Consider the following 21594-nt stretch of genomic DNA (forward strand, 5'->3'; position numbering starts at 1 on the left):
AGATAAATAAATAAATATGACCTGTTTGATTCAGGTAGAAAGTACGTCAGTCGATCTATGCATGAAATTCGAGAAATGTGACCAGTTTAACTTCAGCTAGAAAGTGCGTCAATTGATCTGCTCGTGAAATCATAAACAGGGTGACATCGCAAGAAATGCGATATTTGATAGGAACGATAACTTGTATTTCTCTCTCTCTCTCTCTCTCTCTCTCTCTCTCTCTCTCTCTCTTCTCTCCGTCTCCGGATTTGATAGGTCCTGTACACCAGACTTGTCAAGGAAATTAATTTCTTTTATTTTGAATAACAAATGACAGCGTGTTTCTTGCCTTAAAGTTTTACCGATGCATAGGGATATAAAATTCAAGTCTTTGGTTTTCCGAAGTAACTAATTAAGTGTTAGATACTCGTTAAATGGTAAATAAGTGGAGATGAGAGCAGATTCGAATGTACATGCGTTGTAAACATGCTTCCTATAAATCAAAAATAAAATTATAAGGTTTTGTTCAGAGAGCGTTCATACTACTAAGCCACACGAACGCTCAGACAAACGTATGCACTCACACACGCGCTCGCTCTCACACACATACACACACACACATATATATGCATGTGTATGTATGTGTGTATGTATTTATGTATGTATGTAACATCATAATTAATTTTAGATCCTCGTTCTCTGTCAGTAAGATGAAACAGGGACACACAAAGACACACACACACACACACACACGCACTTACTTACAAAACACATGACGAAAAGTAACATCCCAAAAAGTAAACTCGTTCTCAGTCAGTCGGCCACTTTGACCTGGATACCAGATCTTGCCACATTCGCGACTAGAAGAAAAATAAAGGCGCCCTTATAACTGACGATTTGCTTTGCTTATGAAGGCTACGCTGACCACTGCTATGTATGCTGTGACTGTCATCATTTTGTCGCATACGCCGCATAGAAGGTTTGAGATATATTTGATAATCCAAAGTACTATTTTGATTTGCCTTACACGAAGGCGACTTTGATCACTGCTACCGTGATGGACGTTGTCTTGTCACATATGCCGTTTGATAGTTTTAGTTATATATCTGATTATTTAAAGTATTAATTTCTTTCATTCATTATTGTGTGTATTTCGTCACGTGCAGTGCAGACGCTGATGGTGAGTTGCATATTTGGAAAATAATGGTATGCGAGTCATTCCTTTGGTAATGTGTAGTCAGTTTTGTTTGTAGTCTTTGAGATTTTCCTCGACTTGGTATGTTTGGGAGAGTGTGAAGGCTTAATTGAAATATAATTGGTATATCGAAAGTTATAATATCTAAACCTGCGGCCATTTATACACTTTATGAAATAGAAATATACTCAGATCAACATGAAATTTTACATTTTTATTTTTAGTGAAATCTATTCATATTGACAACTGAAATAGACTTTGATAATAATCTGTTAATAAATTGTTTTCTTAATAGACATAAAATGCATTGACGCGTTTCATAATATGGATGGAGATACACTAAAATTAACAGTTAATTTAAAAAGCTTATTTCTAATGAAATGCTTCGAATTACGATGATGGTATTTTGTTAATCAGTTATTTCATTAAAAAAGAATGATGTAAAACTTCTGGTAAAATGAATGTATCTATACTGGAATCTGCAGATTGTCAGAAAATCCTAGTTCTAATTAAATCTGACGATCCGAACTTACAAAATTGAAATATAAAGATTTATGATGATGATACTTTGGACTGATTTCCAAACATAAATGCAGTAACATTTACTTGCTTGCTTAACAAAATGAATTGGGGTATGTTGAAAGCCACAGCATGTGGAAATAATTTAATTACGACGCTCCTGATTGGCTGTTGATAAGCCAATCACGGGGCTGGAAACTCTCATCAATCTCTCTCGAGAGAGAGAGTTCACATAGGTAGGATGTGTGTTCCATCTCTCCTGAGGGATACTTTTGGAAGACGTATCCTTCAGAAGAGGTGGAACGCACATCCTGCCTATGTGAACTCTCTCAAGCAAGACTGATGAGAGTTTCCAGCCCTGTGATTGGCTTATCAATTCCAGCTCTGTGATTGGCTTATCAATTCCAGCCCTATGATTGGCTTATTAACAGCCAATCAGGAGCGCTTAATGTGAATCTACTACAGTGATTATGATTTGTTTTGACTCATCTTCCCCTCGTCTTTCAGGAGCTGCCCAGCGCGGCCGTGAGGCAGCACAGCCTGCATACCCAACATACCGAGAAATTACCTCCTGCCCCGAAGTGGAAGGTCTGCAGCTCTACCCCCACCCAGCTTCCTGCCACCAGTTCTACAAGTGCGCCAACGGAACGCTGACCCTAGAGACTTGTGAAAATGGTCTCCTTTTCGACGGCAAAGGCGCTGTGCACAACTACTGCAACTATCACTGGGGTGTTGACTGCGAGGGACGGGAGTTCGAATGTAAGCTCTGCAGTCATGACAATATACATATATATATTATATATATATATACGTATATACACACATATATATATATATATATATATATATATATATTATATATATATTTATCAGTCGAAGGATCCACAGTAATATTCCTGTTTATCCAGACGAAATATATTTGTGGAAATATTTAAAAGATGATAGCTTTCGCCCATTCTTCTGTGGACTTTATCACTAACTAAATGAGAGACATAACAATGGTAAAGAAATCCGAATAAATATAAACATATATATATATATATATATATATATATATATATATATATATATATATATATATATAATCCAGTTTTATAAAATCCTTTCCGTGTAGAATTTGTCTCTCTATGTTATTGGAAGTATAGTTTCTTATCCATTTTCAATTCGTTGTGTTTGATTTTTGCAAACAGTTTCTTTTAAGCCTAATTCAAGCATTCTTTGTGGAGATTCCACCCGAGTCTGTAATTTCAGTCCTATGGTTTTTATGTACCTTTTGTCAAGAAATTCTCCTAAGAAATCTTTTTGTCTCAAGCAGAAAGCGTACCTGGAGGAGGGCTGCTTTTGCATAATTACGTCCTTCTGCAGAACAAGGTCGTATTTTTGGCTTCCAGCACCCACATCTTGAATATCTTTAGCAATGTGCCTATATCGGTCACCACACAGGTGTGGCGTGAGTTTTGGAGGCAGGCGGATGTTAGACGGTGTCAGGGTGGCTGATTAAGGACAGCTAAGCATCTCCAAGCCACCAAGTTGGCTGCTTCAAGAACTGATGACTCCAGCATTGTGTAACCAAGTCGAAACTTTCCTGTTGCATCATAATTGGTTTTTGATAAGCTTCACTTCTCAAATGTCATACTTTCTACTATGTTTCATTCTTTTGCTAAGCAGTCTATCGCGATGACACTCTTGGAATCGTTACAATATAAGCTATCACTTTGTTGACAGAATATACCTCTTGCTTGAGTTTTCGAGAGAGAGAGAGAGAGAGAGAGAGAGAGAGAGAGACCTTACCTTACCTTACAGTTCGTTCGGGTTGCCCCAGGTCCCTCAGTGTGAGGCGCCTCTAATGTCTACCAGAGAGTTGCTAGTACATCTTCCGGTATATTTTGCATCTTCCAATCTTGGATGGTCTGGGATGCAGTTTAGATATTTGTCGAGCTTATTCTTAAACACATCTACGCTCACTCCTGATATATTCCTCAGATGAGCTGGCAACGCATTGAATAGACGCTGCATTATCGATGCTGGTGCGTAGTGGATTAATGTTCTGTGTGCTTTCCTTATTTTTCCTGGTATAGTTTTGGGCACTATTAATCTACCTCTGCTTGCTCTTTCTGATATTTTTAGTTCCATGATATTTTCTGTTATTCCTTCTATCTGTTTCCATGCCTGAATTATCATGTAGCGTTCTCTTCTCCTTTCTAGACTATATAATTTTAAGGATTGTAGTCTTTCCCAGTAGTCTAGGTCCTTAACTTCTTCTATTCTAGCTGTAAAGGACCTTTGTACACTCTCTATTTGTGCAATATCCTTTTGATAGTGTGGGTACCATATCATATTGCAATATTCAAGTGGACTACGAACATATGTTTTATAAAGCATAATCATGTGTTCAGCTTTTCTTGTTTTGAAGTGCCGTAACAACATTGCCATTTTTCTTTTTGCTTTACATTTTGCCAACAGAATGGCTATTTGATCATGCTTAACATGTTCCTATTCATCATCACACAAGGTCTTTAACTGCTTCCTTATTTGTGATTGTCTCATTATTAGGTCCCCTATATGCATATAGCTTTCCTTCTCTGTCTCCATAATTTTATTGATTCAAATTTATCAGAGTTAAATACCATCCTATTTACCTCTGCCCAATCATATACTTTGTTAAGGTCTCTTTGTAGAGCGTTCCTATCTTCATCACAAGTAATTTCTCTACTTATTCTTGTGTCATCAGCGAAACTACTCACTACCGAATCCTTAACATTACTGTCTATGTCTTCAATCATAATAACAAACAATATTGTAGCTAGCACCGTACCTTGTGGCACACCGGATATTACCTTGGTTTCATCCGATTTCTCATCGTTTGCAATAACTATCTGTTTTCTGTTGTGTAAAAATTCTTTTAACCATCTTCCTACTTTATCTACGATATTGTGTTTTCTAATTTTCTTTGCTAATATATTATGGTCTACTTTGTCAAAAGCTTTTGCAAAGTCTAGATAAACCACATCTGTTTCATTTCCGCTTTTCATATTTTTGAATATGTTCTCACGGTGGACTAACAGTTGGGTTTGTGTACTTTTTCCGGGTACGAAACCGTGTTGTCCCTATATTAAACAAAATTATTTTTTATTAAACATGTTTCATAATATTTTTCTTCATTACCCTTTCATACACTTTCATAATATGTGATGTTAGACTCACAGGCCTATAATTACTTGCCTCTAGTCTTGATCCACTTTTGAAAGTAGGGGTGATATATGCTAATTTGTGCTCATCATAAATCTTGCCTGTATCTACACTTTGTCTTAATAATATTGCAAGTGGCTTTGCGATAGAATGAACTACTTTCTTTAACAAAATAGCAGGGACTCCATCCGGCCCTGCAGTAGCTCCATTTTTAATTTCATTAATTGCCTGCACAATATCAGCTTCATTAATTTCTATGTCAGCTAAATATTCACTATTTTCGTCCCTTACTTCTATATCATTATCTTCATTATCTATTCTAGGGGTGAATTCTCTCTTATATCGTTTCTGCCAGTATGTTGCAAATTTCCTTTTTTTCATTCGTTAATCTCCCTTCAATTCTCAGAGGGCCTATTTCTATTCTTCTTTTATTCATCTTCTTCGCATATGAGTATAATAGTTTGGGGTGTTTTGCTTGATATTTAATAGGGTTTTTTCTTCCAAGTCCCGTTTTCATTTTCTTTTGATTGTATAATCTTTTGTTCTGCATTTTCTATCTTACTTTTTAGTTCTATAACTTTCCATGCATTTTTTTTCTTTTGCAAGACCTTTTTTCCACTTTCTGATTTTCTGGAACAAGATCCTTCTGTCTCTTGGTATGCATGAATGATGTTTACTTTTCTTCTTCGGTATATATTTATCCACTATTTTCTCCAATATTTTATATAATATCTCCGTATTTACCCTTATGTCATCACTTACGAAAATGTTATCCCAATCTTTGTTTATTCTTCATTAATTTCTGACCATTTTATATTTTTACTGTAGAAGTTGTATTTTCCATATCCTTCCCACTTTTTCATTTCTTGCTTATCTCTATTTTCACTTGCTTTGGAATGAACTGTTAATTCTATGACATTATGATCTGAAAATACTCGCATTATAAACTATTATTTCTTTAACATAATTCATCTCGTTCACAAATACTAGGTCTAAAGTATTTTCCTTTCTTGTTGGCAGGTGATTTATTTGTTGAATGTTGTTATTCTAGTAGCATATCTAATAGCTTTTCAAATTGCCTCTTATCTTCTGCACTACTATTACTCTCTTTTTTTATATGTATAAGTACAACCACAGTCTCCTATTCGTTCTTTCCATTCTACGAAAGGAAAGTTGAAGTCACCAGATAGGAGAATAGTCAGTCCTTGTGATTTCTACATATATCATCCAATTTTTCAATTAGTAAGCCAAACTCTTTAGTATTAGGAGGTCTATAATATTAACTATGTTCATCAATTTTTCAGATTCAAATTCTACCGCTATTAGTTCACATTCTGAGTTACTATATTTCTCATATATTTTTTCCTTGTTTTTTGTCTTTCCATATATTGCGGTTCCCCCTTGATTCCTAATTTTTTCTATTCTGATCTATAAGTTTGGAACCCTTTTATTTGATCATCATTCCCAGTCTCTTGGGAATACCAGGTTTCACTTATATTCATTATATCTATTTTCTTTTCATTTTGGGTTAGTTCTTCTAAGTACTCTATTTTTCTTTTGAGTTACTCGTAACTAAACCCTGCGCATTCATCACTATGATGGTTTGCGTGTTTTCTCCTTCATTTAATATTGGTAGTAATAAGGATTTTCCCATGTCTCTTTCCTGTTCTGGTATGTTGTTCTTTTTTTCATTTCCAGAAATTCTGACATTAAAAAATCCAACTTTTCCATAATATTTGATCTTCCTTCATCATAATTATTCATTTTGTGTCTGAATCTGCAATTTTCTCCGTTTCTGCAATATCCTCTTGCATAATAAATACAGTTATTATCTCTTGAGTAGAATTTCGGAGCTGATGCTTTGAAATTTTTTGCTGACACCTCTGCATATCTCATTGGTGGTTTGCTTTTCTCTTTTACCTGATATTCTTGATTTCTCTCTTTATTTGTTTCTTTCTTATTTTGGATTTTATTACTTGGTTGGTTATTTATTTGATTATGATTCATGGCTACAGGGTGCATATATTTGCATTTTTTGTCTAACTTACATCCTTTTCCTTCTTTTAGGTTTTTACATATTTTTGGATGCAGATCTCTGCAATCATCCCCATAGCCATCTAAGTATGCACATTTACCATATATTTCATAGTTTTGACATACCTTAGGATGTTTGTAGTAACATCTTTCTCCAAATCTGCAATTCCCTCTTTTCAAAAGGTTGCAGATTTTGTCTTTCTTGTCTATTTTTTCCTCTTTCCCGTCATTGTGTAGATCTGGGTAGAGCCTCTTCGGGATTGCTTTTCTGTTGTCATATCGTAATTTATTTCTTCGTAGGTATGCTGCTTTATTGCCTCATATGTAGTATCAATGAGTATCTCTGCATCCATACTTTTATCTTGTTCTTTGTTTTCCTTATTTTTTTCTGTCATTTCATTTTTGTTTACTTCTCTTCCGTTTTCCTCTTCTTCTTTTTTCTTCTTCTTCTTCCTCTTCTTCTTCATCCTCAACTATTTGTACTTTCAATCTTGATTTAATAACATTGTCTATCCATGATAGACATGTTGAACAAAAAATTCTTGTATCTTTTCTCAAATCTTGCATTACCTCAGCACACTGTGGATGGGTCGGAATGTTGCATGCAGCACATTTTCTGATTAGGTTTGTGATTGACTATGCTATACCAAACCTTACACAGTTTGCATGCTTTTGGCATTCTTTTTACTAATGAATCAATTAGGATATTCACAAGATTCACCTTATTCATTTTCTTTGTCGAATATGTTGGTTTATGTATATTTTCTTTATGAGTCTCTTGACCACTTGGATTTTATTTGGAACTTCTTCAATTATTTTCAAGATGTTTTCATTAGATTTGTTCCAGTTTGAAGGATTATATCCTTCTAATATATCTATGAATGCTTTTGTATCTTTTTGGTTAGGACTGTTGCTGATTTCATAGATGAGAAATGCCAGTTCCCTTCCTGCTACCTCATCGTATTGCGAATCCGCCAAGCAAGCTAAATTACGCCACCTCTTCCCGCAGTTGGAACTTACTGCCATCTTGTTCTGATTTCAGTATTACACTTGTTAAACTAACTTAGAAGACGCTTTATCCTACTATTTTCACACTAATCTTATCACCGATAGTTCACGAACACTTCTAGATATTTCTCAAATTCTAGTCGTATGTTAAACTTGTGATATCTGTTGATTAATCTGACTTCACGCGGGTACGTCTCACCAAGCAAGATGGCTACTACGAGAGAGAGAGAGAGAGAGAGAGGAAAAAAAAGACATCCATTGAACATATATTTCCCGATTTGAATCTTTTATTGATGTTCAGAGCAGTGAACCCTTGCCTCCTCCTCCTCCGCTCCCTTGGTTATTAGTAGCAATTGTCTGATTGAGTCCAGAACAGCGTCGAAATTGCCCCTGACGCCTTCTCTTACACAGATTTCTTAGTGAAAATTCTTTGCACTGAGCCAGAGGTCTTTTCCCGGTATCTTTCGGACAGTCAAACACACATCCTACGAAATCATGCAAGAAATCAAAAGTTCCACAAGTCTGTGTTGAAGCTCTTGGATATCCTGATTGATACTGGGTTGGGTACCATCTTAGCTTTCCCGCCCTGTGGGGTGGAACTTAAGCAGAAACCTCTCTAAGAGTGTTGGCCTTGTCTTCTTTAGACTTATTTGGTGGGCATTACCTTCTTGAGCAGGTGTGGCCGTTTTTCTTTTGTCAATTATGATATTTTCTTGACGCCTAGTGGCTTTCCAAGGGCCTTAACTGCAAAGTAATGACTGTAATTGTGTTTTTTTTTACTTCCTCTTCTGAAAGCCTATGGAATTGGCTGGTTTTGTAGTTCCATAAAAAAGTTTTAGTTACAACTGATTTCTGGGTTATTTGACAACACTGATATTTATTGGAATCACGACGTATGAAATTTCGTCGTTATCATGCCTACTTCTCCACTATCTTCTGAAATTGAGTGTTTATACGATTTATTCGTATATATCCCATGAAGCACTGTCAATGAAGCCTTCTTTTGATAATCATATTAACATTTGTGTTTATATATAATGATCAATTAACTCATTTCTCTTTCCTGTATTCATTATGCTGGTATGCCAAATTATCTAAATGCTTTTCATGATTTATCCTAAGTTCAGCCTACGATATTTCTTTATGTTAAGTCAAGAATATGCTGGTATGTTTACAAGTGATTGGTTGAATTGTATTGCTAAAAGATGTAAGCAATTATCTTTATTGAGTTTTCTGTAGTTCCTCGTTGGACGAGTGGTTTTCGCACTCGGTTTCCAGTCCGGTGGTCTGAAGTTCGATTCTCGGCTCGGCCAACGCGGAATCAGAGGAATTTATTTCTGGTAATAGAAATTCATTTCTCGATATAATGTGGTTCGGATCCCACAATAAGCTGTAGGTCCCGTTGCTAGGTGACCAGTTGGTTCCTACCCACGTCAAAATATCTAATCCTTCGGGCCAGCCCTAGGAGAGCTGTTAATCAGCTCAGTGGTCTGGTTAAACTAAGATATATTCAACTTTCTGAGTCCTCTGTACAATATTCTTATACACATGAAATTAGCTATCTATCTATCTACCTATCAGTCAATCTATCTATCTATCTATCTATGTATCTATCTATCTGTCTATCTATCTATCATTCAACCAATCTATCTATCTATTATCTGTCTATTCTACTATCATCAACCAATCTATCTATCTATCTATCTATCTATATATATAACCTATATATATATATATATATATATATATATATATATATATATATATGTATGTGTGTGTGTGTGTGTGTGTGTGTGTGTGTAATATATATATATATATATATATATATATATATATATATATATATATATACCTATGTTTATAATTTCATGCTGTGTAAATGAATTAATCCCTTTTGAATATCTGTCCACCACAAGATTGAGAGAAGTAACATACGTAGTCTCTATCTATCTATCTATCAATCAACCAATCTATCCATCTGTTTATCTATCTATCTATCAATCTATCTATCTATCTATCTATATATGTATATACATTACCTATGTTTATAATTTCATGCTGTGTAAATAAATTAATCCCTTTTGAATATCTGTCCATCACAAGATTGAGAGAAGTAACGTCCGAAGTCTCTCTCCAATATCAATTTCCATCTCACAAAATGAGCCTACAAGTCTTGCCAAACTGAAGCTGCAGCTCGCTAAGTTCCCCATTGTTCTTCCAGTGGTTCCTACCGCAAGAGGAATCTGCGAGTACGACTTCGGCCTCTTCTCAAACGGCCCCTGCGAGAAATACTTCACGAAATGTGTATACGGAGAGCCCACGGATGAGCCTTGCACTCCTGGACTCGCCTACGACGAAAGGACCCACGGTTGCAATTGGCCTGATCTTATGGAGTATTGCAACCCTGAAGGTTTGAACAGATTCGTTTCACTCATTACTGACAGACACTTACCTATGCAGCTAGAATAACAAATGCCCGTGCTTTCTTGAGATCAAATCTCATTAGCTCTGCTTCAGTGTGCTTACTAAATCATGATTGACTTTTTATGTTTTTTTTTCAAAATTTTGTCACATTCATATTTCTCTTTCACAAATATCTCTACACGTCTCTTTCTTTTTTTTTCATTGTGTATATCTTCACAATACCCGTAATAGATCATTTTTTTAAATTTCCGGAAATATATGTTGATTTTTTCCTATCAGTCATCCTATTCGATATTTTTTTTTTTTTTTTTTTTTTTTTTTTTTTTTTTTTTTTTTTTTTTTTTTTTTTTTTTTTTTTTTTTTTTTTTTTTTAAGGGTGGGATTCCGGGTTGCATCCTGCTTCCTTAGGAGTCCCATCACTTTTCTTTCTATGTGCGCTGTTTCTAGGAGCACACTCTTCTGTATAAGTCCTGAAGCTACTTCAGCCTCTAATTTTTCCAGGTTTCTTTCCAGGGAACTTGGGATCGTGCTTAGTGTTCCAATGATTATAGGTACAATTTCCAGTGGCATATCCCTTATCCTTCTTATTTCTATTTTCAGGTCTTGATACTTATCATTTATTTCTGTTTCTTTCTCAGCTACTCTGGTCTATTTGCAAGTATCACCCTATCTGTTCTGATACCATAGTTCCAGAGGATCTTTGCTTGATCGTTTTCTATCACTCCCGTTTACGGTCCCGTTTTTCATATTGCACTTCCTGCATATGAGTGAGATGTTATTTCTATCTATCGTTCTTTGAATATATCCGGTTCTTAGGGCCTGATTTAGTGCCGCTGTTATCATTCTTTCTGTTTCCTTCTTGAGTTCTCCCCTTTGTAGCCATTGCCATGTTTCATCGCTGGCTCTGTATATTTCTGGGTATTCGTCTACTTTTATCAGTCCTTCTTCCCATGCATTCTTGAGCCACTCGTCTTCACTAGTTTTCAGATATTGCCCCAGTGCTCTGCTCTCGATGTTGACACAATCCTCTGTGCTTAGTAGACCTCTCCCTCCTTCCTTTCGTGTTATGTATAGTCTGCCTACATTTACTCTTGGGTGTAGTGCTTTTTTTTATTGTTTCCTAGTTTTCTGGTCTATGCTGCAGAGTTCAAAATTGCCAGTTCAAATGAGAGAGACTATAAGAAAAGGCGAAAAACAGTAACAGGAGGATAATTCCACAGCCTCACAGCAGAGAGAAAGAAACAGTTGCTTGATTCATGCAGACTGAGAGCTTCCAGTTTGCAGAAAGTAAATAATTGAAAAGTGTCATGCATCTTGCTCTTTAGGTTTTCTAGTTGTACTGTTTTTCTTATTAATGTGTCTTCATTGATTTGTCTATGTTCTGTTGTATTTTTACTCGAAATTCTCTGTTTTTCATCTATTTGCAAGTTATTGGCTCTCTACGTTAGGTACTTGTGAGTGATTGTACATTTTGACTATTAATAATAATAATAATGATAATAATAATAATAATTAAACATATGCCAGGGGATATTTGAAGCACTATCAGTTACGGATAAAATTGTTAAGATAAACACAATGAAAAACTTAAAGAGATATGATGAACTGTTTGTTAAAGAACAAATATGAATATGAAAACATTTGCTCAAACATTATAAAGTACATTATGCATCTAATGAGTACACTGAAATCGAGTTAATCTGTCACATTAACCTTATCTGTGTATTATAATAGGCACTATGAATTCCTAACAATAAGTATGTATTATGTTTGTGTCTATGAGTTCTCCTGTTCTTATAGTTTCTTATGCAAAGATCGTTTATTCTCTGCGATACTTTTCGATTATTATCTCTCCGCTATGTTATGCATTATTCAGTTAATATGTAGGTCAATCGAGTACTTTTGCTCATGGGGTGCGCACAAGTTGGGCCAGGAGCAAAACTCTACACCAGAGCCCTCTGTGGCCCTTTGAGTTCAAAGCCTTCGACATTTGGCACTTACAATGATATTTCACCTTTTGATGTTTTTTTCTTCTGGATAGGTCAGCCATCTACTCTTTCGAGATGGCCTACCCAAAGTACTCTTTAAACTATCCTATGGGCATAAATGGAAGGAGAAAGAGGTTGACTCTTTAAAAGCTAATATTGAGTCAGGATTTGACCTCTCCAAGATCTGGGCACTTCATACTCTGTGATACTATTGCTGATTTATAAATTCAGGCTGTCAAACCAAGCACTGGGGCACTTTCGGCCATTCAGTGCCCAGGACAGTGAAAAGATGGAGTTGGTGTGGTTAGACTATAAGACTGAAGAAAGGGAATAGGTGTGGGGATAAAGTAAAAGGCTAGAAATAAGTGGAAGTGAGGGCTGAAAGAGAAATACTCCTTTAGTGGGGACGCTATTATTGTACCCAGTAGATCTTTTCAAGCAATAGTAGTGAAAAGTGGTGTCTGTTTTTCTCAGTGCTATAAAGCAAAACATGCTGCGATTATAAACTTTAATTGAGTATAAGTAAATGTTAAACCAATCTATTTTTATAAGGAGCTTAAAAACTCCTGTCTTACTCAAGAAAGTAAAAAATAAAAGATGGAGTTGGTGTGGTTAGACTATAAGACTGAAGAAAGGGAATAGGTGTGGGGATAAAGTAAAAGGCTAGAAATAAGTGGAGGTGAGTGGCTGAAGAGACTACTCCTTTAGTGGGACGCTATTATTGTATCCCAGTAGATCTTTTTCAAGCAATAGTAGTGAAAAGTGGTGTCTGTTTCTCAGTGCTATAAAGCAAACATTGCGATTATTAAACTTTAATTTGGTTTGAGTATAAGTAAATGTTAAACCAATTCTATTTTATAAGGAGCTTAAAAAACTCTTGTCTACTCAAGAAAGTAAAAAATAAAAGATGGAGTTGGTGTGGTTAGACTATAAGACTGAAGAAAGGGAATAGGTGTGGGGATAAAGTAAAAGGCTAGAAATAAGTGGAGGTGAGTGGCTGAAAAGACTACTCCTTTAGTGGGACGCTATTATTGTATCCCAGTAGATCTTTTTCAAGCAATAGTAGTGAAAAGTGGTGTCTGTTTCTCAGTGCTATAAAGCAAACATTGCGATTATTAAACTTTAATTTGAGTATAAGTAAATGTTAAACCAATCTATTTTTATAAGGAGCTTAAAAACTCCTGTCTTACTCAAGAAAGTAAAAAATAAATCCTATTCAACTCACTATCCACCTTAGGAAGACTTTGTTAATCCATTCTTTGAGGGAACTAATAGTGATGGTAAAGTTATTTCATTTCTCTAATGATGAGTTTGGCAGCCTTTGTGAAGATGAGGCATCAGGAACGTAGAAAAATGTCCTACTCTAAATTCATGAGCTAAAACCTGCTGATATATATTGGACGATCCATTGTCTGTTCTAAAATGCAAATAGACTTTGTCCTTAGCATTTTCAGATGTGTAATGTAACAAGTTGCCAAATTATGTGTGAAACACAGGTGGAACCAACGAACAGCCATATAGCCATACTTCTCCAGCACTTTTCAGGAGACTTGTCTCATGATATTCTGGCCTTCATATCCATAAATGTTATTGATTTTGCAATGTTTACAAGCTTCGTTGGCCAGCCCAAGTTTTCCTAATATCAGACAGAGTTCTACTTTATTTACTTTATCAAAAACTATCACAAGGTCCGAGAATTCGGTGTAAAGTTACGCACCCTTCTTCCTACTTTTTTCTTTTATGTGTCTCAAACTGAAAATGATATACCTGTTGCAGAACATGCAGACCAAACGCCACATTGACTGAATGTCATCAGTACTACTTCAGACCATTAAGTCACAAGGATGAAAATCTCATGTCACCTCTGTATTTTCAGTACCTAAAGGACTTTTTATAACTCTCTCTCTCTCTCTCTCTCTCTCTCTCTCTCTCTCTCTCTCTCTCTCTCTCTTTAGAAGAAAACCAAAGAAAAAAAAAGACTGATTGTTGACCTCGTTTTGTTTATTAGTGTGGATGATCAAACCTTGTGATCTCCAAATGTTTAAGCAAGGACATAAGTCCCTCTCTTTCTTTCTTTCTTTCTTTCTTTAAATCGTCAGATGAAAACCCTAATGAACCGAGTCAACAGACTAAAAACCCAAGCGGCCTCAAAAAAGAGACAAGTTATAGAAAGAAGTGATCAGTAAAGAAACATGAGAGAACAGGAAACTAAACCCATACACCTGAAATTCAGGAGACATCAGTAGAGAGGAAACATGAATTTGCTCATTGCTTAATTAAGTCTTTGGAGATCAGAAGATTCAACAACTGCGTTAGGCAAACTATTCTACAATTTAGTTGTAGGCAAGATAAAAACCAGTAGCAAAATGAGTAGTATTAAACCTGATGCAACAAATGTCACACTGCCAAGTGTTCCAAGCAAAATCAGCCCGGTCAGGTAAAGAAGAGGGCAAAGAATTTTCGTCTATGCCACAACTGATGGCGTGGTCGATTTGGTCCTGGCCTGCCACCACCTCGGTGGCCGCGAGTTCAATTCTCGGGCATTCCACTGAGGAGTGAGAGATGTGTATTTCTGGTGAGAGAAGTTCACTCTCGACGTGGTTCGGAAGTCACGTAAAGCCATTGGTCCCGTTGCTGAATAAGCACTGGTTCCATGCAACGTGAAAGCACCATACAAACAAACAAACACAACTTTCTTGGGTTTATATTCTGCCCATCTGTCCTTAAGGGTTTTCAGCTGAAGATATGAATTAAAAGATAGACCAAATCCGGCAAAAGGAGACCTATTCGTTCCATGCTGAGCTAAATCATAGTCATTCAAATCTAAAACCGAAAGAAATACTACTTTTGGTTTAACTATGTTGGATGAAGTTGAAGTCTCCATCGGGGGCTAGGGTACAAAGTACACCTATTGCCAATTTTCATCTTCAGGGTAATATAAACTTTAGGAGGACATCATGCAGAACACTTTATTTCAGTATTTATGACACTTGATTTGGTTCTGTTTCAAAGCTAAACACATTTGATCATGTTTGTTTTCTTACATATTGATTATTCAGATATTGCTATCAGCACTTATGTCGATGGCGTGAACACAGCCTCCATAATTGCTGTGTATTCTGTACTGAAAAGCTTATATTTAAGCCAATATGAGCTTGTTTGTGCTTTAGCTATGCTTAGGCACTTTTGTCATAGGAGCTAGGCTACTTATGGGAAGCAATTGAGTATGTTTGCATATATATTAATATTATATATATATATATATAGGCATATGTATATAGGTTAATATCTAATATAATATAATATATCATAATACAATATGTTATGTGTATCTATCTATATATATAGATACATATTATCTATATATACATATAATTTATATGTATTATAGTATATAATATATGAGTAGAGTATATAATAGATCGTATATAGTTATATAATATAATAATATATGTATATATATATATATATAATATATATTATATATATATATATATTTATATTATATATATATATAAACTTTCTTTATGACTGCGTGCTTCGTACTAAATAACAACACTTTTCCAATTCAGATAAAGAAATTTTCACTGATGAACATTTGAGGCGACAAATTATTTATTTACGTAATTTTTCCAATAGTTTTCATCAGTGCAGCACTGAAATCATAATACATTGTTCATAATACTATTTATTTATTTATTTATTTATTTATTTATTCATTTATTTGTATATTTACTTGAGCATTTATTGTCTCTATTCATAGATTTATCAATACAGTTCCTAAGTCATATCAGTGTCTTCATAAAACGATTTATTTTTTTCCTTGGTAACCATTCTCTTCAACGTTGCAGCTTTAAGATTAAAATAAGTACCTCCTAACATAATTTACTGATTTGCCCACATATTCCCCATAATCCTCGACTCTGCAGACCTCTAAAACGTTCTTCCATCTCTGCAGAAGTCGTAGGGTTCAAATGTCCCGCCTACGCCGAACCTGGCAGTCTTGCAGCCCAGTTTGAGCCGTTCCCCAGGTATCCCTCGGGTGACTGCGGTCGCTACATCGTCTGCGTGGACGGTTACCCTCGCCTCACGGGCTGTGGCGATTACACAGTCTTCGACGAAGAGACTCTCACCTGCCAGGACCCAGAATATGTGCCCAAATGGTAAGATGATGGATGTGCATATCATCCCCTTCTTTAAACAGAGTTGGTAGGTGTGGAAATGAATGAGAAAGGTTGTTCCATCATTTTTTGTCTAAGGACTGAGATTACTGTCGTAAAAATGCGATCCAAATAGATTTTTCTTTTTGGAAAGGTTCCACTTTTTTGTCTAAGGACTGAGATTACTGTGGATAAAATGCGATTTAAATAGATCATTAATGGATTTTTTTTGGAAAGGTTCCATTTTTTGTCTAAGGACTGAGATTACTGTGGTAAAATGAGATTCAAGTATATCACCAATAGATTTTATTTGACAGAGTTTGTACCAGATGATATGATATATTTATTGCTCTCAAAAAAGTTAGTTGATATCATTTAATTCAAATTGACCACTTAGATTTTTTTTAGCAAGAGTTGATACCCAGATCTTAAGAGATACTACTTATTAAAAATAAAAAGCCGGTTGCTGCTCACTAGAATGGGAAAGTTTCCATATTATTTCATGACTAAGATTACTGGTTTCATGCAATGGAAATTAATCACTTAGATATTTAGATGGTAAGATATACATACTTATTATTCACATTAAAAACTGGTTGCTTTCAAATACAATGGAAAAGTTTCCATATTATTTCATGACCAAGGTCATTGTTATCATGCAATTCCAATTGTACGATAACAATGTATTTGTGTTCAAAAGGGGTCAAATATTCATTTCTTCTCATCTAAATATATTTTAAGGACCAGAATATTGATTCAAGTGCTAAAATACACATACTCGCATTAAAAAAAATTGTCGTGAAAGGTCATGAACATTTCCATTAGAATTTACACGATCCCAAATATTTGATTTTTATATAAATGATTCCACCCATATTTACTTTTATATCAATTTAAATATAGATTATATTGTAATAACTTAAATAGTGTATATATTTTTCGTTTTGATATTCTCCACTAAAAAGGTCTTCAGGGAACTTTATATTATGAAGGTTATGACAACTGAATATTACATAAATTACAAACACCTAAATGTGTAATGAACTGATTTACCAATATACTAATTCAACCTTCGTTTATTTACAGTGCTAACTACTTCAAGAAATGATTTGAAGAGCTTTAAGAAAAAAAAAATAAATCTCGGCCGAAGGAGGTGTCTGTTTTAAAAGATAGTTTAAAAATATATCAACTGTTTACCTGTTTCTTTTCTTTTGGTTTTTATAAATCACTCTTTTTGTATAGCAAATTCTTTTTTGTATGTATCGTCTAGATTCTTGCATCTCCTGATCATTTCAATGGAATTTGTACGTTTCATTTTGGTTGAACTTTCGAGGAATTCTGTAACTAAGTCACTGTGCCATTTTTCCTTTATTATTTTCTAGTTTTTCACTTTGTAACAGCGTGGGAGAAGTAAAGTATATAAACATAAAAGATACTTATGTTCTTATCCTGAATGAAGGTAACTGGGCAGAAGTACAGTCTCATGGACATCTTTGGAAATAATTTTCTTTATGTTTAGAGTAAACCTCATCTAAATGAGAAATGGGAAGTACCTATTAAAAAGTCTACAGAGTTATTGATATTCATTATCACACTAACTAACTACCCATACTTGAACTAGCCACTCAGTTCCAATTTTAATGGTATAGGTTAAGATAATTCTGTTGCTTCATAGGACCCGTGAAACTAGACAGTCTTCTCTTGAATGTTCTCTTCCTAACACCTGGTATTCTGAGCCGATGGAAATGATGATAACCACTCATTGTGTTGATAATGGTCGAGTCGTGAAGCGTCATTTTCCTAGGTGGCTGGTTGAGGGCGTTCAATAATCTCACACTGAGGTTGTGGGAAAAGCCCTAGGATTTCATTCGGACGGTTGGAAAGCCACCCAACTTCTCTGTTACTCATTACGTTTATTGGACGTCCACATGGTGGCACTGTCAAAGACATTCTAGGTTTCTGTGTAGGTAATCATGGGCCATGGATGGTATGCCCATTGACAATAGATATCCAATGATGGATATCGGAGAGAAAGTCCACGGCTCTTGGGATATTATTCTAATGACAACATCTGGCCACAGAAGTTGCCAGTCTTTGTAAGCCTCCTTCAAGTACTGGACAAGCCAGTTCCCTCGTTAAACACTAAGGCATTGCCTGGTATAATATGTTGGTGGTGTAGACAATATGTCAACCACCAAGGGACAGAAGAAATCGTGCTTTCTCAGATGCTCTAATCATCAAGGAGGTGTCATAGTCTATTTTAACACGAGTTTCAAGGATTGTCATGGAGTCTCAAATAATAATAATAAAAAAATTAGAATATTCCAAGCTTGCTGGCTTTCTTCAATTACAGCCTTCTCACAGGGACTAAAGAACTTCAGAAATCAATTAGTGAGCCTACTGAGCAACTCCAAAGCCTTACAAAGATGACCACTTTGTGGAAATTAGTTGTTGCAGAAACGAAAGTGACAGAGAACCTGTTTTAGGTGATTTTCCAACATAAACTTGTTGAAACCCTAACTCTTCAACCAAAGCACTCATTTCCATTTCATGTCATGGAAGTTAGGTAATGCATTCTAGTTTCTTATGTTACAAGGATTAGGATGTCTCAAAGACTTGTTAGTCCATCCGAGGAGACATCGTGTGCTCACTTATCTGCAGGATCAGGTTTTACTGTGCATTCACAGTGTCCTCCTAATGATTTTGTCTAGCTTTCTTTTCAACTTTTCCACACTGTTGCTGTTTACAACTTCTGGTGGCAGTTTATTCCACGTGTCACATATCTTGTTTGTAAAGAAGTTCCCACAATGGGATGTGTTGTATCTCTTGTGGTATAACAACTGTTCCCCTTCAAGATCAACTAAGTGTAGTGCATCTATTTAAGGAGAGCGGGAAGAGAAGCAGAGAAAGACGGACTGTTGCAGTTGAAGATCCTTAGCTGGAAGTCCGGTTGGACCCAGAGAGCAGGGCTAGCTGTAAGGTCAGTGTTACTGAGGCCGAAGTGCGCTGCAGATTGCTGGATGGTGCTGTAGGGTCTTCAAGGTTGCTGTAGGATGATCCCCAACAAGTTAAGTGAGGCCCTTAACTTGGTCTGAATTGTCTGAAGCATGGTAATCAAGATTGGCAGAGGAACTGTTTTTAAGGAAGGTGGTCTAAGAAGTGGTTGATGGACGAGATGAGTGGATACTTATTTCTCTCGTATAGGTGATGCATCTTAGCCTTGATGAGTTCGATGCTAAGGTCCTAGGTACTGTCTTGGGTCTAATAGTTTTACTGAAAGGATTCTTTCCAACCGAAAGGTTATAATCTGAAGGAGGAAAACAAATCCAGGATAAAAACTCAAGGAAAGAGATGCGATGATAACTGTTAAATATTGCTAGTTACTGAGTGAAATTAAAAAAGAAAACGAATAATATAATGAAAGTAAACAAGACAAAAAATGCCATTGGCATATTTCAATTTTGAAGGCTATCTGTCATACGATAAATTTTCTTCAGTATAAAAAGATTTGCATCAGCTTCTCACCATCATGAGAATCACCATAATAATAAAAAAAAACTGTCTTGTTAATGAATCAGGCTGATTACGTAAAGCTCACAAGTTATCTATGGACATTCAGTTCCCATAGCCAAACTGGATTTCGTCACATTTTCAGCATCGCAAATGGTTGTCAAGTCGATGATTGTTATAAGCAACAGAAAATTGGTAAGGCAGTAATATAGGGCGTTGGTTTATCATTATTCTATTGAATTTTACATATTGGAAACAGTGCAAATCTGGATCGTGATTTCAGAACACCAATCCCATAGTTGAAAGAACTGATATTTCTTGTCTATGTGTTGGTATGTTTAAACATGCTTTTATTTTCGCTGTGTCTTTTAATTGAAATCTACTTATTGGCAATCTTCTTTATTCTATCTTTTAATTCCTTCTGGAACGTATGTTCTATGACCGGGTCAAAAGAAAATAAAACTTGACTTACGTTAAAATTATTCACCCAGGTTAACTGAATCAAAACAGATTCTAACAAGTTCCTTGAAATAGTTTCGTAACAACGTGACAATATTTGGCTTTGCGTCCAATGCATTCTGTCGGACTTTTCACTTAAATGTAAAAATCAAGCATTATTTGTCTGACCTTTCTTACTATTTATTTTGTTTTAATCTGGTGCTCAATTCCTTTACTGGTCTGACCAATGTAAAATAAATCATAATCCATACATGGAATTTTGTATACAATATTGCTGTCTTTTCGGGGGATATTTTTTTATAAGCATGTTTCTTTTACGTTGTATTCCCTTATGACTTGTACATACCATTTATATAGGGCCTAGCTTCTGTATATCTTTAGTTGCTGCGATCAAGTCTCGGTAATAAGACGAAAGTGCTTAGCATCTCCAGTGTTTAAACGCCTATATATAGAGAGAAAATACTATATTTCAGAGACTGCTCTGAAATATAGTATTTTCTCACTATATTTTGGCTTTTTTTATAGGCTTAATTTATTAGTTTGAATTCTGTTGTAACTTAATATTTTTACCAGTCATGTAATATTTTATATACATAGATACATATATATATATTTATATATATATATATATATATATATATATTATATACACATACGTATCTATGTATATAAAATATTATATGACTGGTAAAAATATTAAGTTACAACAGAATTCAAATACATACATATATAATATATATATAGATATATATATATATATATATATATATATATATATATGTATGTATGTATGTATATATATGTATATATATATTATATATATATATATATATAATAATATATATATATATATATATATATAGTATATATATATATATATATATATATATATATATATATATATTAGTGAACCTACTGAGCAACTTAAAAACCGTACAGAGATGATCACTTTGTGGGGAAAATGGCTACCGGAGAATCGAAAGAGGAAATTGATCTGATTTAAGGGATTTTGTAGCATGAATTCATTGAAACCCCAACTCCTCGACCAAACCACTCATTCATATCATGGAAGTTAGCTTGGTTATTCTACTTTCTTATGCTGTACAACAACTATTACCCGTCAAGATCA

The 21594-nt window shown here is 35.0% G+C and overlaps 1 protein-coding gene across 1 annotated transcript in view; it reads left to right on the forward strand.

Moving 5' to 3' along the window:
* LOC135219116 (protein obstructor-E-like) overlaps window positions 1-17927 on the forward strand; it is a 35300-nt gene extending 17373 nt beyond the window's left edge. Inside the window, exons 2-5 of the mRNA XM_064255567.1 lie at window positions 2201-2452; window positions 10146-10334; window positions 16295-16499; window positions 17583-17927. Coding sequence (XP_064111637.1) covers window positions 2201-2452; window positions 10146-10334; window positions 16295-16499; window positions 17583-17604 — 668 coding nt within the window. The 3' untranslated portion in view covers window positions 17605-17927. The remainder of the gene's footprint in view (window positions 1-2200; window positions 2453-10145; window positions 10335-16294; window positions 16500-17582) is intronic.
* The last annotated feature ends 3667 nt before the right edge of the window (window positions 17928-21594 follow it).

This window comes from Macrobrachium nipponense, chromosome 1 (genome assembly GCF_015104395.2).
Source record: "Macrobrachium nipponense isolate FS-2020 chromosome 1, ASM1510439v2, whole genome shotgun sequence".
Taxonomy (NCBI): domain Eukaryota; kingdom Metazoa; phylum Arthropoda; class Malacostraca; order Decapoda; family Palaemonidae; genus Macrobrachium; species Macrobrachium nipponense.